This window comes from Anoplolepis gracilipes, chromosome 12, assembly GCF_047496725.1.
Source record: "Anoplolepis gracilipes chromosome 12, ASM4749672v1, whole genome shotgun sequence".
Taxonomy (NCBI): Eukaryota; Metazoa; Arthropoda; class Insecta; order Hymenoptera; family Formicidae; genus Anoplolepis; species Anoplolepis gracilipes.
In genome coordinates, this window is record NC_132981.1 from 11484762 (window position 1) to 11505195 (window position 20434).

The window sequence follows — 20434 nt, forward strand, 5'->3', positions numbered from 1 at the left end:
TTATTGTTCAGATGGCCAAGGCGTTTACAAGTCATAGACTATATTTATATGTAGTTGAAACACATATACGTTCTTGCTTAAAGTGTTAAGCCCGTATCAGACTACGCATTGAAAATTGAAGATTGAAGATTAAAGATTAAAATTTGACTAATCAGAACAAAGGGAACTAAAATTGCTTTGTCTTAATTGGTCAAATTTCAATTTCCAATCTTTAATCTCAATTTTTAATGCGTAGTCTGATACGGGCTTTAGACTATGCATTGAAAATTGAGATTAAAGATTAAAATTTAACCAATCAGGACAAAGAAATTTTAGCTCCTCGTTTTGATTAATCAAAAATTTCAATCTTTACGCATACGATTTATTATCTTTTTTTCTCTAGACATAGGATATATAGAATATAGATCGTTCCTGTCGTGTCTTCTCATCGTAAGTAGAAATTCCATCCACTTGAATGAGGAAAAAGGATAGAGCTGTTTAGCAGACACGCTATTTTTTCTAATGGACATTCTCTTCCTTTTATTTGTTATAAAAAAAAGACAAACAAAGACATTCCTATATTTATACGATTGGCTGCTTGTCTCTACTTACAATTAAAAAAAAAAAGAAAAAAAGAGAAGTAGAAAAATGAAAAATGATTGGTATTTGAAAAATTCTTTATTCAATAGCCAATTATTGTGTCTATGTTTACATGTATTTTCTTGTCGGAAAACTCCTATCTCATTTTCTTTTTTTTTTTTTTATTTTTACATTATGTACTACGGTTAACTCCTTTACGAAGTCTCTAATATATATATATGTATATATAGATATCTCGTGTATCCCATGTGTGACTATGGCCTATGGCTTGATCGCACTGCATCCCACTTCAGTGATTCGTTATCCATGGACAAAAGTGTAGACGCACCACGTGCGCACGAGGCTTTATGAGATATGTCGTCGGTCGTCGGTCAGTATTCGCCGAGGTATGTACATATGTAACGCATACGTATTACGTCGCGATAATGTATATGTATATCTCTCATGTATGTATGATGTATATATACACGCGTTGCGCATAGCACCGTGAGAGTGCGTAGCGTTCAGTGAAAAAAAATGGTAGTTATTTGGGTGTAGTCGGGGCGAATTTTCTGCGATACCGAATGTGAGTACATACCGGCTGGCTGAAAGGGCCGAGTGCCGTTTTTGTCGATGCTACGCGAGATTAGTATGACCGGGTCGGTGATAACGAGAATACGGGAGAGCGGACGAACGGACGACCCACGACTTCGTTCTCCCTCGTACGAAAGCCCGAAGTATGTAGGTACTGTTGGTGGTTCATGCATCTCTCTCATGCTCTTCGCACGACACATGTACGTCGCGCGGATCACGCGAGATCATTTATCAGTCAAAAATAACGGTCCACCGCGTGACGTTTTTCGACGGAATGTCGCGCTCGCGCATCCTCCTTCACGTCCCTCGTCCGCTTCCTCGTCCTCGTCCTCGTCCTCGTCCTTTCAACGCAAAAGTCGCGCTCGCCAAACCTTCCTCGACAAGCGATATTTTTGGGATAGATGTCACGTTATCTATCTCTCTCGCTCCTTCCTCGCTCTCGCTTACGTGCTTACGTGCGCGCCGCGTTGTGTGTGTGTGTGTGTGCGCGCGTGTGTGTGCGCATTCGATTTGTAACATCTCTCTGCGTGCGCCATGGTGTGCGTGTATGTGTGTATATATATATATATATATATACATTTATATATATATATATATATGTGTGTGTGTGTGTGTGTGCGTGCGCATACATATGAAATTTCCCGACACAATACGTCGTGTACGCGCGGCTTCTTGCCCGTGTCACAGCGGTACGCACCCTTTAAACCAATGTCTGTGAAATACGTGTATGTGACGTATGGGTGAGATATACTTGTAGGCATACAAGTGTGTTCCGTCGAGGCTCTCTATAAATTGTCACGTTTCTCACAAGTGGCGTATCCTACGACGATGCTTGACAACAATTCTGCGGCTTTAACAGTATTAATGTCTTGGTCGTGTTCTTGTACGCTCACACACGTATATTCTTCATAACCGAGATATTTGTATGTCCTGACTATTTCCTGACTTGATTAACGCGTTGATAGTTTGAAAACAAATCGATTTATAGCTAATGTCCTGTTTAGGATTCATGCATCCATCGTAGGTACATATGATCCGTCACTCTTGATTTTATTCCAACAATTTTTAGCTCGCGATTAACATTTATATATATTATAAGATGGAATGTTTTTCTTTTTATACAATTATTTCCATATAAATTACAACTTCTAAATATTTTAATACGATATATTTTATAGGTGCATGCAAAGCTTAAATGCAGCTTTACAATTAAGATCGTGGGATTTGTCGATGCATGAGATTAAATATTATTTGTACTCAATATTTTTATGATTATAATATAAATTATTATTTAATTGAGAAATGTATCAAAATGCCACATAAATTTTCTTTAGTTTTACACAACAGATGTTTCTAATATTTGTAGAAAAAATTTAAGTAATACTATATATCTCCCTTTTTTTCTTCTAATTAACTTTTATTTTATTTCAAAGTATTCTCTCTAATAAAATAATTCAAATATGTGTCTCTCATTTAAAAAGAATAAAAGATTATTTTTACAAGTATGTGTGGTATTAAGAGAAAATATTTCAAGTAAAAATATTAATTTAGTTTGTAATTCTTTCACGCATTAATATAGATAAAATTGTATTCTGATTACAGATTCTTTTAGCTCTTCGGGCATTAGAAATTTGTTTGCCGGTTTAGCAGTTAATATGGCGAGATATACAGTCTGAGCCCAAATTATTATGGATATGGATATTTTAAATTTGATAACAAAGACTGCTCATTAGAAAGTAATTTCGATCAGAAAAGTTTTAATTTTATTATCTCGAGAAGAAAATGATATGTGACTCTTATTAACTTTACATTGGAACAAATTGAAGAAGAAGCGCAACAAATAGGTGAAGCAATTTTGTGAAGTAAAATTTTAAATAAAGTTGGTTATGTGCAATGCCGAGATGCTACAATGACAGCAAGACAGTGAGTTCAGTGAACAGCAATCATAAACATAATACAGACGATATTGTATTAACACACTCACATGCTTTCTCGATTGGAAGTCATTTGGAAACAGAAGAAGACCCACCAATAGTTGAAAAATCCCACAGGCGGCTTCGGTGTGATTTAAGTCCTGTTCCAACAAGCACAAATTCTAATTTCAACATAAAACTTCTTGGTTTAAAGGTGAAGTTTTAAGATGATTATATATTTTTATGATACCTTTTGTATTTTATATATATATATAGTATTCTTTTTCCTAGCTTTACATTTTGAGAAATTATGAATATTAATTTTAAATATATATTGAATATATGTTATGCTATTATGATTAGTCTTACTGTACGTTTAAAGTAGATTTTTATATCATTCAAAAAAAAAAAAAAAGAATTTTTTAACATTTACAGCATTAAAATATTAGAAATACATTTAATATTTGTTCCAATGTGTGTGTCATAATTATTTCTTTTTATTTTCCTTACATTATTGCAGAGTGACAAGAATACTCGTCAGGATCATCAGGTGAGCACTGGATCTGGGGGGCACAGAGAAAAAGATAGGGAGATTAAAAAGAGAGCAGCTATAGGCAACACAGTGCGTGGATTTCTCCCATCTGGCCACAGCAGGCAGGACAGGTATAATGATGTCTGTATCAAAAATCATGCTTCTTACATTGTCATTTGTTACACTCTATTATTAATTTAAAATATTTTTTATTATTATTTATCATTTTCTTTTTTTTATGACAAGTTTTGCTTTGATATCTTGGAATGTTTTGCTTTGTATATAAAATCCATTATTAATTTATGCATCTATTATTAATTTATGATTTTGTTAATACAATAGATTCTCGATAATCTAGAAAATGATTGAAATAAAAATCTTGATGTAATTATAAAATTCGGATTGACTTGCTTCTAAAGCAATAATTTTCAATAAATATTTAATAGCGATATGTATAATGTCAGGCTGTTTTATATAAATAATGCAGAAATTTTCAATATTGTGTTAATAAATTGTCAAAACGTGCTTTTCGGGATGGAATTTTTTCAATCATTTCTTAAATTCTTGAATTCATCTTCGCAACATTTTTTCTTTTGGAGTTCTTGAATTTAGGCCTAGTAGTCTTAACTTGATAGTTTTGTCCTTGAAAGTGAGAACGCACTTTTAAAAAGATCAAAATAATAAATTTTAAGGTCAAATATTTAGAAAAGTGAGCTAAATTGTATACCCTCCTCTCTCTCTCTCTCTCTCTCTCTTTTTAGAATTTTTCAAAGCATTAGCTTAGAGATGAGAAATATATCATGAAACTTTCATTTTCCATTTTTAAGCATTGTAAATTGCTTCCTACAAAATATAATCGTACATTCTTTATATCTAAATTGTTTTTCAAAGCTACTAGAAATGCAATAAAATTTTAACAGAGAGAGAAAGGGAGACGAAATTTTTGCATTATATATATATTGGGAATGACTTGAGATATATTTACAAAGAAATTTCCTTGTTACTTTTTGAATATAAAAGACGAGAGCAAGTAAAAATAGTGATAAGACAAGCTCAGATACCGACAATATCGTGCAAAATTAAACATGTATTAAACAGTTGTTTATATATATATATATATATATATATATATATATATATATTATTCTGTACGAGTAGATTAATTCTAACTATTCAGATAATCGAGGATGTATAAACTAATTATAATTACACACAATAAGCTTGTTATGCACTAATATCTATTGTTTGTATAAAAAAATGCTTTTGCAAATAACTTTAATACTAGAGTAGAAATTAGTGTTATGTAGATATGTGCATTTATGTGTATATACATATATATATATATATATATATAATATACATATAGCAGACTTTAAAATAATAGATACGTTATATTCTTTCATATTCTGTAACTGTTTATTCTTACAAGTTTTCATATAATTTTTAGAACAAAAAAATAGATTTTAGATGTAAAAGTTAAAGATGTAGGGTGCTTCTTTAAAAAACTTTGTGTATGACTTATTGACTCTTTAATTATATCCTACATCTTGTTTGTACATGTATGTACAAATATTATATTTTTTTTTATTAAATTTTATAAAAATTTTTTCTTATTTGTTAAAAAAAATTATTTTCACTGGAATGTTAATGTAATAAAAATTTAAAAATTAAAATTTTGATATATTTAATTTAAATATATATTTAATTGTATTAATATTTCGTTCTTTTACAAGATTGAAGTAAAAAATAAAAATAAAGAATTTGATTAAAATTAGTATTATCTGATTTGTATAAAATAGCATATACTCTTGTATCACATTAATGTAAAATGAGAAATTTTATATCTAAAATTTCAGGTATGAGACAAATAGGCAACGTTCAGGCGGAACTGGCGGTGGTTTGTCTAGTTTATGTCCTAAGTTGGTGGCCGGTGGAGGTAGTGGCAGTCAAAGTGGCATCAGTTTGGCAGTGGGCCACTTAGCCTCTCAGGAAACTGGAGGCACTTGCACAGTTGTCACAACTCAAAAGATTCACAGTCACGCACATAATAACAGACGCCAAAGAAAACTATCTATTGTCACGCAGGCAGGTCCTAGTGCCAACATTACTGGTGATAGGAAGGTTAGTTGGTTATATTATATTAGCTAGTTGACACAAACATGTTGGTAAATATATGCAATGTAAACACAATTAACACTTACGGTACACAGGGGTCAATTTCGACCCCTTTTTTTCTTTTTAATGCTGTACATTTAAAAAAAAATGAGTTTAGACTTTGCGCTACCTAGCAGAAATATTCTTAAGTGACGTGCCTATTAGAGTCTGCAGGTCCCATAGTTAGTCTGCCACTAGCTACCGAGTAAAACGTATTTAAACGTGTGTTGTGTACTAACTGTTTCGAAATATAAGTAGTTTACGGATTGTTTTAAGTTTTTTTCTAAATGTTTATATTAGATTTTTTTAAAGCTTTCGTATAAAATTTGAGTTTTTAAAGTTTTCCCTAAAAATTTGAAATTTTTTCTTTTTAAGTTTATAAAAAGTTTTTCCAATTTTTTTTTTTTTTTTTTTTTTTTTTTTATATAAAAATGTATACATTTTATAATAAAAAGAAAAATTTTAGTTATCTGAAATTATTGTTCATTTATTTGCTTCAAAACATGCAAAACCAAGTAATTCGCAAGAAAATAACAAAAATATGTCACTTTGATTCTTCTGAATGATTCAACTTTTTGCAATGCACGAAGTTATAATAATTTTTTTCATGTAGTATAAAACTTCTACTTTAAGAGATTGTATCCAATTTTTTCGTGTTACAATACTCTATATAGGATATAAAACCCTTAATGTGAAAAATGACATTTTTTTCTACGTTATTCTGAATGTTTTTAGGCTTTCTCACATGAAAACTATAACTCCCACACCAATGAACTTTTCATGAGCACACTCATTAAAGTCTAAACTTTCGATTCATGTATGATTAATGTCAAAAAAATTAATTCTAAATAAAGTTATAGCAAAAAAACCGATCGGGGTCACAAACGACTCCCTGTGTATCGTGTGTTGTGGAATGTAAGGTGTGTACCGTAAGTGTTAATAATGTATGTCGCATAAATTTTTAAACTGCTATATCATATGATTTATAATGTTATTATCATGCAATATCATTTTGTTTTATCTAGGTATTATCAAATGTAAATCGTTCCGCTAGCATCTCCAAAAAGCAAATACGAACACAGAGACATGAACAGAATGCTGATTCTTTATCCATAACTAGTAACGGTATTGCGACTAATTCGCCATCTTCCAAAAAGAAAGTACTATCTGTTCTGCATCTATCCGATAGATCATCTGCCCAAAGTGTGAATTCATTATCCTTAGATCATGAAAATGATCGTAGTTTTAGTGATGCTGAAGAAGCAATCGCAGCAATCGAAAATGCGGCACAAGGTAAAAAGATTTTTATAAGTTTAAAATTCACATAAAATAAAATTACATGTAAGAACATAAGAGATAATTTGTTACAATGTTATATATATAGGGTCTAGTTCTACACCTTCGACGCCAATTAATAAAGTGAAGGTGGAAAATATTAACAAAAATGAAGAAACAAACGTGAAACATAATAATATTCTCACAGAATGTAACAATGTATCAGAAAATGCTGTAGATGTGCAACACATTTTAAACGAGTTTGAACAAGATATTACACCAATAAAATCATCTATGGTATCTAAATCACATGAAATTAATCAGGAAAGTATTACAATTGATAAGCAAAAGTTGTCAAGCTCCACCAATAATGCTAAATTTATTAATATCAGCGATCAAAAGGTTTTGAAGCATAAGAATACAAATTCTAGGGAGAAAATGATTGAGCATCATACTAGTAAAGATATCGAAGCGGTTAACATAGAAAAGGAATTAGATGATACTACGATATCAATGGACACAGAGATGAATTCCACGGATAGTAATAGTAAGGATAAACAAACGAAAAGTAGAAAATCCATTGAATATACGGATAGTGGCGATGATGGCACAGATAAAGAAATCACAGATGCTTCGAAGAAGACTGTAAATAGTGATAAGAAAGAAATGGAGGATAATGCGATTTTAAGTGAAGAAGTAATTAAGAGTTCGAGATTTGTGACATCAAAGGTATTGGAAGAAACAACGGAAGCGGATAACAAGACGTCAGATGTAGAGAAAGTAGAAGAGGAGGAACGAGTGACGATATATGATGACGACGGTACCAGTATCAGTGATATAGTAGCAGCACAGGCGCTTCACGAATCATTAAGTAAATTGGGCAAAGTTCCGCCCTTAGAAACTGAGATAGAAGAGACGCAAAATAAAGATTTGCAAGATGAAAAAGCAAAGGTGAGGCAGCATCCTGAGAAAGACATAGTTACGCAAGAGGAAACGGTGGAAGGTTTTATCGGTCCATTGCTGGATGAAAACTTTAAAGCAGATGAAAAATTGTCACAAAAGACAATGGCGATGGAAGAGGTGCAAAATTTATTAATGAAAGTTAAAGTGCAAACTGTGGAAGACGATGATGACGAGGAGAAGGCTGTAGGTATTTCGCCCGATGGAAGATTCTTGAAATTTGAGGAGGAAATCGGTCGTGGTAGTTTCAAGACTGTTTATCGTGGATTAGATACTCAAACAGGCGTAGCTGTAGCTTGGTGTGAATTGCAGGTTGGTACAATAATATGAATTACATAGAGATAAATAACTATATAACTATATACAACGTTATTTTACTCGACTTGCTATTAATTTTAAAAATTAAATATATACGTTATTTATAATATAAAAGTTATATATTGCATATAATTTGAAAGAGAATATTTTCTATTTTTTTTATAGGAAAAAAAATTGAATAAAACGGAGAGATTGCGATTTAGAGAAGAAGCTGAAATGCTAAAGGGATTACAACATCCAAACATCGTAAGATTTTATGACTATTGGGAAGTTACACTTACTCGTAGAAAATATATTGTACTAGTCACTGAACTTATGACATCAGGAACATTGAAAACGTAAGTATTTTTTAGCATTCATCTATAAAGTGCTATTTATAAGACACGTTTTAAAACTGACTTTGTATGTTGTAACAGGTATTTGAGGAGGTTTAAAAAAATCAATCCCAAAGTAGTAAAATCCTGGTGTCGGCAAATTTTAAAGGGTCTGAGCTTTCTTCATTCTAGATCACCGCCCATTATTCATCGTGATTTAAAGTGCGATAATATTTTTATTACCGGTACGACGGGAAGTGTAAAAATTGGTGATTTGGGTCTCGCGACATTGAAGAATCGTAGTTTTGCGAAAAGCGTTATCGGTACGCCGGAATTTATGGCACCCGAAATGTATGAGGAACATTACGACGAGTCGGTTGATGTTTACGCCTTTGGAATGTGTATGCTTGAAATGGCTACTAGTGAATATCCATATTCTGAATGTACAGGACCAGCACAAATATATAAACGCGTAGTATCGGTAAGTATATCTGTATATGTTTGTTACTTTTTAGTGTGTTAATTGATCGTGGCAGTTTCAAGATAATTTCAGTAATTTGAGTAATACTTGAATGTGTGTGTAGGAAAGATAAAAAGTTTGTTTTTAAATCTTAAATATAATCTAGTGCACAGCAAGAAATTAATAAAACATATTTTTTTTTTTTTTTTTTTTTTTTGCACAATAGAATAACAATTTTTATTTATGTTGCAACAAACGATTTTTACTTTTATTATAGGGAGTGAAACCACAGAGTTATGATAAAGTTGAAAACCCAGAAGTACGTGATATTATAGAAATGTGTATACGTCTGAAGAAGGAGGAACGACCGCTCGTTAAGGATTTACTCAATCACGAATTTTTTGCCGATGATGTCGGATTGAAATTGGAAATGGTATCGCGAGATTCAGCGGTCGCGGATACTGAATTGTCGCGTGTTGAATTTAGATTGCGCGTGCTGGATCCTAAGAAACGTAGTAACAAGCACAAAGAGAACGAGGCGATACAATTTGACTTTGATATACAGACTGATAATGCCGAGGAGGTAGCATCAGAAATGGCAAAATCCAGTCTCATATTGGAAGAAGATGCTAAAGCGGTAGCCAAGATGTTAAAGTCACAGATTACAACTCTGTTGAGAGAAAGAGAAGAACGTAAAGCTAAAGAGGAGAAGGAACGTCTGGATAGAGAAACCGCTACAGCTGTGGCTGCGGCCGCAGCCGCCACAGCCACAGATATCGCAACTAATGCTGCTGCAAACTCTGAAAATTTATTACAGCAACAATTATTGCTCCAACAAATGCAATTGCAGCAACAACAGCAGCAGCAACAGATTCAATCTAATATTGGTATGCAAATGCAAAATCAAGTGCCAATGCAATTACAACAAACTCAAATACCCATTCAACAGCAGCAACTACAATCGACTGCTGCTCAACAAGCTCAACAGCATAACTTGCAACCGCAGCAGGTACAATTGGTTCAACAGCAACCGATAATACAACAGCAAACGTCGGTTGTGCAACCTCAGCAAGCACAGCAAATACAATATCAGCAGCAAATACAACAGCAATATCAACAACAGCAACCATATGCTCAGCATGTTCCGCAAAATTTGAATGCAAATTCTTCGCAATGCTCGACTCCGCAAAATGTTCAGGGCCAACCTCAATTTCCTCAGGTACCGCAACAAATACAGCAGCAGCAACAACAGCAGCATGTGCACCAACAACAGCAATATATACAATTGAATCAAATGGGCGTTCCGCAACAGATCCCTCATCAGATGCAGCAACAAATGCAATCGCAAATACAAATGTTACCGCAGCAACAACATATGCACCAGCAACTTCAACCGCAACATGCGCAACAACAACAATACGCGACGCAACCGCAAATCCAGCATGTTCAACAACTGCATCAACATTCTGTTGGTTCACAGCCCGTGCAGAATCAGCAATATTATCAGCAGAATGCTACCGGCACTTCAGGATACGTATCAGCAGGCTCTCTGTATCAGCAAACTATGCCGCAACAAATATTTCACACATATACCACATCTACCAATCCTTCTGGCCACGTTGAGATTTTATCGTCCACTCAAACCGCGACGCAAATTTATTCTCACGCGAGTTTACCCGCGGCTGCGGTGCCTGCAGTATCGTCACAGTCGCAATATGTGCAATCGGCCGGACAAGTTCAGGCATCTATACCATCAGGCATAAACATTAATAGCTCGTCAGCTGTGACTCATATGCCGAATACATCAACTTCGACGATTCCCAATATGCAGAGTGCGCCCCCTTTACTTGGCAATACCGGCCATCAACCCCAGTCTCAGCAAAATATCCTCGTACAAATGCAATATTCGCAAAATACGAACGTCATGCCCAACTCTATCTCGATAACGCCCAATGTCGCAAATGTCTCTGCACAATCGTCTACGAATCTGCAGCAGCAGCAGCAGCAGCATCAGCTGTTTCTTTCGAGTACGGATCAATGTCCCAACACCGACAGGTCTTCATTGGTAAAACAAGATACAATGGATTCAATACAGTCTTTGCCACCAGACATACCAGTCAATGTACAAGATCAAATTGCAGCAACATCTGTTCCAGTTGCAACGAGTGTTGCACAGCAGTTTGTAGCATTAAATGAGGGGTAAGCCAAAATGAAATAAAAACGAGCAAAGAACGAAAAATAGTATGTAATTTAATCGACTATTATTTATTTATTAGAGTTACACCGGAAAATTCTGAAAGTGTTACCGCTTCTGAGAGGAACCGAGTGAAACGTTCAGGAACTAAGCGTAAAAAGCCAGGCATTAAATTAACAGTCTTGTCTGTTAGCAGTAGCGAGGGACAATCGATGACTGTCGAATGCCAATTAGATACGAGTAAACAAAAAACTGTTACTTTTAAATTTGATCGAGACGATATGGTACCTACGGATATTGCTAATAATTTGGTAAGAACATATATTTTTTGGTATTTTATTTATCTTATATTCTTTTATATATTTTACACATCATATCTCTCATATCTCATATATCTCTTATATATCTTTTTCTCTCTTTTTTTAATCAGGTTGCGGAAAATCTATTGCCACAATCGCAATGTGAGACATTTGTAGAATTGATCGAAGACATTGTGAAACAATTACGTTTGGATCCTACACGTGCCCTACCTTTGGTAGCACACGGTCCACCTGATCAATCTGCCGGTGGAAGTCCAGTTACAAGTCGACGTCCTCGGGATCGCGACCACAGTCTCGATACAGCTAAGGTATAATTTTTCTAGCTATTATTTAAACTAATAAATATTAATTTTGTTAATAAGATGCATTATATATGATATAAAAAGTATTTGCATCATATTGTGTGGAGATTTCTGTAATTAATATTTCTCTTTGTCTCTGTGTGTGTGTCTCTCTCTTTTTCTATATATATATATATATATATATATATATGAAATTGCATTATATACATAAGTCAATTATATTAGACACATCTGTATGTGCATTTAAACAAGTGCCTCTAGATATATATATATATATATCTTTTTGTGCTGTTTAAATGCATGTACAAATGTACATCTAATTTGCTTGCGTATATAGTACAATTATTTTTTTTCCCCAAATAAACCAATTTACATCTTTTCATTCAAAATCAAACAATGATACAAGATAATATATCAAATAGAATAAGAGGCTGTATGTTCAACACATGTATATTTTAAATATAAAATATAAAATTAAGGGTGTACATGTATAATTGGTGTAATATGGTTTTGGACGCAGCAAGTGAGACATGGCTCGCTAACACGTCAAAGCAGCCACCGATCGTCGTACAAAGTCCACCGTAGACACCGTTCGGTGAGTTTATCGATCCCACCGTCCCTTGTCCCATTTTTCCTATATATTTCAGAATTATACAATTGTGGACGTTTGCGCGACTCGTTTTTGTTACATTTGCCTAAATTTAAATATAATTAATAATTTTGTTTTGTTGTACAGGTTCACATTATGTATGTGTAAATCTAATAAAGCTTTGAGATTAAAAGAAAATTTCTATTTCTCTAACAAACATTTTGTATATATGGGAAAAAATAATTACATTGATTGCATGATTTTAAGGACTCTAGAGATTGATTTCTATACATAGAGAGAAATTTTTTTTAAATCTCAGAACTTTTTTAGAAGTATGTTCTCTATAGATTTATGTTCATAATATTTGTACATCTCTTTTTTGCAGATTACTTTATGTCATTATATTTATAGCATTGTGTATGTGTGTGTATGTATGAGCGTGTGTACGTACAAATACACATATTAGAAACCACTTTTGTGTACATTCTATATTTATTGAATTATGTGCTGATTTGTACATAAAATTTCAATATATTTTTGTTTTATGAAAATTATATTTATTATTTTATGTGGGACAATTTTTATTAGAACCATTTTTGATGTATTGCAACAAAATATTAATTTTTTTAACTCATGTTTTCATATATAAATATATTTTGTATTGTATACTTTCAAGATTTATTAGCATTACAAATTACATAGTAAAATCTAACTATCAACATTTATATTTTAATGCATATTAAAGAAATATAGAATCTCTTTTTTAAAAACAACTTTTCCTTGCGAGACATTTTTACAAAACGCAAATTTATATAAAATTCTTAATGTACACTGATTATTATTATCAATAATAAAATGCACAATTTTAGAATTTGTATTTGTAATGCACAATTATTCTTTATAACATTTTATTTTTTTTATAAAGGTGTTTATCATTGTATTTTTTATTACTTTATTATTAATAAGTCACTAATAAATATTTTGTGTGTGAAATAATAACGAATATTTTATTCATTTCAGAGAGACGAAACTTCAAATACTTCTACCCCAACAAAACTATTGCCGATCGATCAGATTATTTCTCATATTGCCAATACTACTTTGGAGAAGCAACAAATCGCTCAAACACCTGACAGTCAAACAGGCGCCGAAAATACGTCGGCGGAGGCTTCCAGGAGATCATCCACATCTACGCAAAACACCGATACCTTAACTCCTACGAATATACCGAGTGATCCGACAGATAATCAAGAAACCGTCGCTTCTGCAACGTCTGCAGAAACAATAGTAGAAGCTCATCATAATATTCAAAATGATGCTAATAATTCGGCTTTTAAATCTTATCAAAGTTCGACGGTACATACTCAGATGCAAATGCAGCAGGATGCAATGAGCACAGGTTACGTAGTGAATGAAGTGTCAAAAGAATCTCAAGAACAACAAGATATAGTGGATATGAAAGAATCCGGAATGACTAAAGAAACAAATGCATCTGACACAGTTGCGGAAATATCAACCTTGACGGTGCCAAGTGCACCAGCACGTAAAGTATCTCGCTTCTTAGTTAGTCCTGTAGTTGAACAAAAGAATATTGCGACCGAAGAGGAATCTTCTGTCGTCAATGAAAGCGCAGGTCACACATTGCAGTCGACAAACCAATCCATCGCATCAGTTGCGGAACCCAATTTATTAAAAAATGAAGAACACATTGTAGAAGCGAATGTTTCAGAGATTCAAAGTATAAATCTGCCTGAACAAGCTGGCAATAATGAGAATAAAACTGTTCCATATACTACAAACGTGGAACAAACAGATAGCGTTCAACAAATCTTACAGCCGGGGCAACAGCCGATTGGGCTGCAACAAAGTATTATCCAAGTACAAACTGTGCAGCAAGTAACGGGACACATGCAACAAACCACAACTATTAATCAATCGAAACAGCATACTATAATTTTACAAGGAGCTACAATAACCTCGCAACAAACATCTCAGCAAATACCTCAAACTAACATGCAGCATTTTGTACCGGTGAATTCGCAAAAGGAGCTCCAGCCACTTCATGCGAACGGAATAGCTCAAACACAGGCGCAGTATACGAATCAGATGATACAGTCACCTGCCGTTGTGATGCAACAGCAGCCACAGCAACAAATTCCTATACAACAGAACGTACTACAACAGCACATGCAAGCGGAACATCAGGGTCAGATACAACAAACTCAGCGTGCTCCAACAGTGCAACAATTCGTCCCGCAGCAAGTACAACAACCGCCAACGCAGCAATATGTGATATTATCGGGACATATGCAGTCGATACAACCGAATATCGACGATCGAAATCGTAGAGTATCGAATATATCTATCGCGTCCAATGTGTCTATGGACTCTCAAATTTCAGAATCGTCCAGTATATCTGAAGAAAAGAGACAAACTGTTGCGACTGCAGCTAATATGCCTGTAGCAACGCATATGCAACATGTACAGGTTGTTCCGCAAGATATGTCGAACACAATGCCGATACAGCAACAAAGCGCTAATGTAGACATTGCTCAACAAACGCTTCAAACCACTCATCAGAATGTGCAACATAATGCTATGAGCTCTGTACCTCCGCCGTCTATGCCGGTACCTCTCCCTGTACATCCAGTCGTTACAGATGTTTCTACGTCCAAGGTTGCGATTAAAACGAAAGAAGTATCCTCGACTCTTCCAGATCTTGCGCAAAATTTGGCAAACATACTCTCGAATCCAAAATCCAAATCTGCCACTCCTCATCCCTTAACCAACAGTCACGAACCAACCGCCGTGCCTAATCCTGCTGTTGTTGCCCCCACATTAGTCGACTATAAACCTGTACAATCCGAGCAGTATTTTCAACCTATACAACCGGAAGCGAGCCAGCTGCAGATTCAACCACCTGTCCAACATAATTATCAAGGACAGATTGTGCATCAGGGATATCAGGGACAGCAAAACTTTCAACAAACGTTTCCAAATCAGCAATTGCTTCATCAAAATCAAACACAACAACTGCAATCGATTCCGTTAACGATCCCGCAACAGATTGACTTGCAATCGCAAATGATGCAATCAAATCTTGTAACAGGACAACCGACTGTTCAAGGAAAATGGTTTATTTCGACTAATCAATCTAATCCTCCACAGCAGCAACAGCAGCAGCCGATATTGCGACATATACAGTCGAATCAACCGTTTCAAAATCAATTACATTTGCAACAAATTCCGATGCAATCCCAAGTGCAACAGCAAGCTATGCAAGATCAGCATAGCGAATCTTCCATTGTATTAGATCAATCGCACTTACATTTAAAGCTTCCGGACCAGCAACCGGCAAAATTTTTGGAAACTGAAAATTTGGAATCATCAAATTGGTGTGTAATTTCTTATTATCATTAATTTTGATAGACAAAGATAGAAAAACGAATATGTTTCCTTATTAAATTTTAATTTATTATTTCAGCATACGTCGTACTAGTTCTGATTGCCAATTGCTTACATCTGAGAATGAGAATTCGAGTCATGATGTGACGCCCGAGCATACTTTTGTTGAATCTATTGATTCTACATCGATTCTACAACAACAATTGTCGCAACAATCACATCAGCAGCAATTACAACAACAACAACAACAACAACAGCAGCAGCAGCAGCAGCAGCAGCAGCAGCAGCAGCAGCAGCAGCAGCAGCATCGCAAACTTAGTCAACAGAATTCGTTAGACAAAGTGTCAGATATAAGCAGTGTCGGAAGCATCGGAAGCAGTACAGGGCCGCAAACCATAGCCGACTTGCATCAGAAACTCGTACAATTAACTAGTCAGCCATCGGAAGCGTTAAACGTCGGTACACCACCTATAAGTTATCCTGCTACGCCTCATAATCATCAAATAGTTGGAGGACACGATACGTACATGCATTCTTTGCAGCAAAAACTGTTTAATATCGGTATGCCCGTTTCGTCGACGAATGCATGCCCGTTATCTCCTCAGACAACGATACATTCCTCTACTATTCTCACTGACACACAAGTCAGTGATGCTACCACTGAAGGCTCTGCTATAATCCAAGAAAGTTCTAGCACATTTTCTCAAACTGTGAGTATTTTACAGAATATTATATGCACAATGTACAAATCTTGCTATCTTTGAAAAGGTTTTACATAAAATTTGTTTCTAGAATGTGGAATGTTCTCTCGATAGTCCAACACCGGGAGTAGCTCCCACAGCACCCGAAACTATGAGCCCAAGTAAAGAAAATATAAAGGTACGAGCTCAAAGACCGGGATCCCGTTTGCAAGAATTAGAACAGGAATTGGCAAAGATTCATCATAGAGGCTCGATTTTCGCGGCAGCTCCGACACAGCCGTTAACACCGCCTATACCTATACAAACGCAGCAACAACTTGCGCAAAATTTATTAACGACTGCTCTGCCAGTATCGACTTGCATACCTATGGCCACTGTCACGTCTAATGTTGTAACACCACGATCTGGTACCAATACTCCAATTCAAACAGAACTCCAAGACAGTACTAACGAGGTTAATTTCCATTATTTTATAATTTTTTCTTATAATTTATTCTTTTCGTTTTTTTTGTTAAATATTATTTATATATAATATGAAAGAAGAATGTGTTGTACATACATATTGATAATATTTTCATACATAAATAAGATAATCTCTCTCGGATTTATTATTATATTAAATTTTTTTTTCTTTTAAAATAATTATAGAAAAGAAGTTATTTTTTTCACTTATGATTTTTATTCAATGTATGTACAATTGCTTAATCAATATTTGGACAAAATTGTCGTCACAACTTTTGTTTTTTGAAATGTAATAAAGTTATGATATTATTACGAAAAATTACATATATATATACACATGTTTATTTTTTACATATTTTCTTTTAATGTTAGAATGTAAATTTTGCAGAAGGCAAATCCTGCTCAACCTATCCGAAAAGTATCAAGGTTCGTGGTTTCCAAAGTTGCAGGTCCGCCTGCTCATAGTAATGTTATTATTAATCAACAACAACAGGTTATTGACGCTGCGAGAACTCAATTACAACAAATGGAAGAATTAAAAACTTCAGAACGACAAACTGTTTCTTCTTATCAGACAGATGATCTCCATGGTAAAAAAAAAATACTCATAAATAAAAACTATAATTAAATTCATTATATTAAAACATGTACTGTATTATATGTATTTATTATTACTAATTTCAGGTGTACCTGTGCAAGTACCTCATAGCCGAGAGAATTCTGTTCCACCAACTGTCCAAGCAGTTCATGGTACTAATGTTTTAAGTATTGAAGTAAGTTTCACATAACTTTACTATTATTGTGACAAATCAGGATATATTTTATATTATGAAAGTTAGTAGAGTAGTCTCTCTCTTGACTAATAATTTCACTACAAATATTAACCAATTATCTGATTTTATAGCCTGAAAAAGAAGAAAGATTTGTGCTTCTTACACCAAGTGAAGAATATCAACTGCTTATAAAAAGGTAAAATTAATTTAAACTTTGAAAAATGTTTAAAGAAGTATATAAGATAGTGTAGTATAGTGTACTAATCAAATATTACATCTGAAAAATTACAGCGTACAGATTTACTTATAAGTTGTCCATCTTTCACAATGTAAAATATTTTTGTTGTTAGGCAAACTCTGGAATTGGAAACATTGCAGAGAAGACATAGGGAAGAGTTGGAACGTTTCCAACAGCATCAGCTACAATTGCTTATTCAGCAGCAGCAACAAGCAAGTGCGCTCCATCAACATCAACATCACCCATTACTTTATCACACCGTTGCGACGAATATTTCTGGTATAATATTGATTTTAATTTTATATTAAATTATATATATATATATATATATATATATATATATATATATATTGTATATATACATACAATATATGTGTGTGTGTGTGTGTGTGTGTGTGTGTGTGTGTGTGTGTGTGTGTGTGTGTATATGTGAGAGAGAGAGAGAGAGAATTATATGTATATAGGATATATATATATATATATAAAATGTATATATAGTAAGAGTAAAATATTACATTTTATCGTTCGACAGGATCTAGAATTCCAGGGACAGAAGACTATTTCATGTTTAGCACAGCACCGCAAACTCCATTGCAGAAAGGTCCGAACTATCCGGATACAGATGAGACTCTACGGTTAGCCATGCAAAAATTGAAGCAGACTCCATTGCAGCTTCAACCGCAACAGCAGGCATCGGCTGGAATACCGCATGCTTATGTTATCCCAATTCCAGTAGTGCCTTCCGAAAATATGCAAAGTGTAGTCTCCCAGCAGAGTAATAACTGTTCAAATGATTTATCCGAAGGAATCGATTCGATACATAGCACGACAACTGTCGTTGGCAATCCGACGCAATATCAATTCGCTCCTATACTGTCAGAGGGAGTGAATATTCCATCGACAACTGGACCCACGCCCTTGTCGATATCTAATTCGACGGGCGCGACCTATATTCAATATCACGAAGGCCAGCAGCCGTTAGCGAATTTCCAAGCCTTCAGCTGTACACCTCACGGCGGTTTCTTCTTGCCAGCTGGATATCGGCTGATATACGCACCACCTGCCGGGACGACTCCATCTCAACCGGCAACCCCCGCTGCGTCTCACATAGCAAGTTCTTCGCGTGATAATGATACGCCTCCGACGGCGGAGCCGCATTATTCGATCGCCGCCGAAAATTCGACGGTTCCTCCCTTGGATCAATAATACGATACTCTGCTCATACGCTTCTATATTTTTTCCGGTCGATCTGTGCTCATTCTTAGTTTAATGCGTTCGATATCGTCTATAGTGCGAGGTTTCGTATTTTATCATCGCGAATGTAACTCAAATATATAATTTGCTGTGAAATGCGCGCGCCTCGCGTTGCTAGACATTACTATATAAAAGTGTAAAGATGGATTAAAAAAAAAAAAAAAAAAAAAAAGCGTGAGTGGAAATATATATGTTTTTCGATGTGTACGACGTCCTTGCATATATTAAACAAATATCAAATATTCTCGCTATGTATCTGAGCGTGTGCATGATATTACTTTAATATGTGCCTCGCAGCGGAAATCAAGCAGAAATTACGCGGGAAAATTGCGACGAAGAAGGGATATTTAAAATTTTCCAATTGTAACGCAGGAATTTGAGATAGAGGCCTCTACATGTACTGTGCTTCGAGATGCGTTAAGGAAAAAAAAAAGTAACATCTTCCTTTGCTGAGACCTCTAAGGGATTCTATCGCTCGATTCCTTTAGTAGCACAGCTCATTAGTACAGGCCTCCGCTAGTCTTACGATCGAAATGGCACACGGCCATTCTGCTCGCGATATATATGTATAACTGTTATTGTATGCTTGAATGTGTCCAGAAAACGGATAGAGATTGAATGAGTAAGCTGAATATACAGAGACAAATAGTAAAAGTGGACGGAAAGGTAGAGAATGAACAGGACGGGAAGAGAAAAAGAGAACGAACGTATGTACGTATATGTGATGATGAATGTATAGTGCGAATGTGTCTTTGTATGTATGCATACGATTGTGCAAATATGTATGTATCAGAATTAGAGACAGAGAGAGAAATATGAGTAATATAGTCACTGTTATGCTTTAATGTATTTCTAGCGATTTTGCCTATTTCAATTAAAGAAGAAAAGTCATGTGTTACTAGTTAGCAAACCCATTTACATATATTCATATACACACATATATATATATATATGTGTATATATATGTATGTATTTATATATATATATATATATATATATATATATATATATATATATATATATATATATATATTCATACACACTATATATATATATATATATAGTTTACTATTGATATGTCTTCTTTTAAAATTGGTAGTAGCCATTTTAACTACATT

The 20434-nt window shown here is 34.4% G+C and overlaps 1 protein-coding gene across 9 annotated transcripts; it reads left to right on the forward strand.

The window, feature by feature from the left end:
• The first annotated feature begins 947 nt into the window (after nucleotides 1–947).
• Nucleotides 948–20214, forward strand: Wnk (Wnk kinase). Of its 9 annotated transcripts, XM_072902965.1 has the most exons (21): nucleotides 972–1144; nucleotides 2755–3075; nucleotides 3156–3279; nucleotides 3586–3728; nucleotides 5454–5718; nucleotides 6777–7044; nucleotides 7136–8298; nucleotides 8470–8642; nucleotides 8721–9099; nucleotides 9356–11277; nucleotides 11355–11583; nucleotides 11703–11900; nucleotides 12415–12489; nucleotides 13504–15878; nucleotides 15968–16598; nucleotides 16681–17043; nucleotides 17440–17641; nucleotides 17736–17824; nucleotides 17956–18020; nucleotides 18175–18341; nucleotides 18595–20214. In XM_072902965.1, exons 2-21 carry the CDS (start codon nucleotides 3062–3064, stop codon nucleotides 19266–19268), a joined length of 9519 nt encoding a protein of 3172 aa, XP_072759066.1. In that variant the 5' UTR covers nucleotides 972–1144; nucleotides 2755–3061; the 3' UTR covers nucleotides 19269–20214. The 9 variants fall into 9 exon arrangements, with proteins under 9 accessions (XP_072759063.1, XP_072759066.1, XP_072759058.1 ...); XM_072902962.1 differs by lacking the exon at nucleotides 972–1144 and adding an exon at nucleotides 948–965 and having other exon boundaries at nucleotides 2755–3279; XM_072902957.1 differs by having other exon boundaries at nucleotides 2755–3279.
• The last annotated feature ends 220 nt before the right edge of the window (nucleotides 20215–20434 follow it).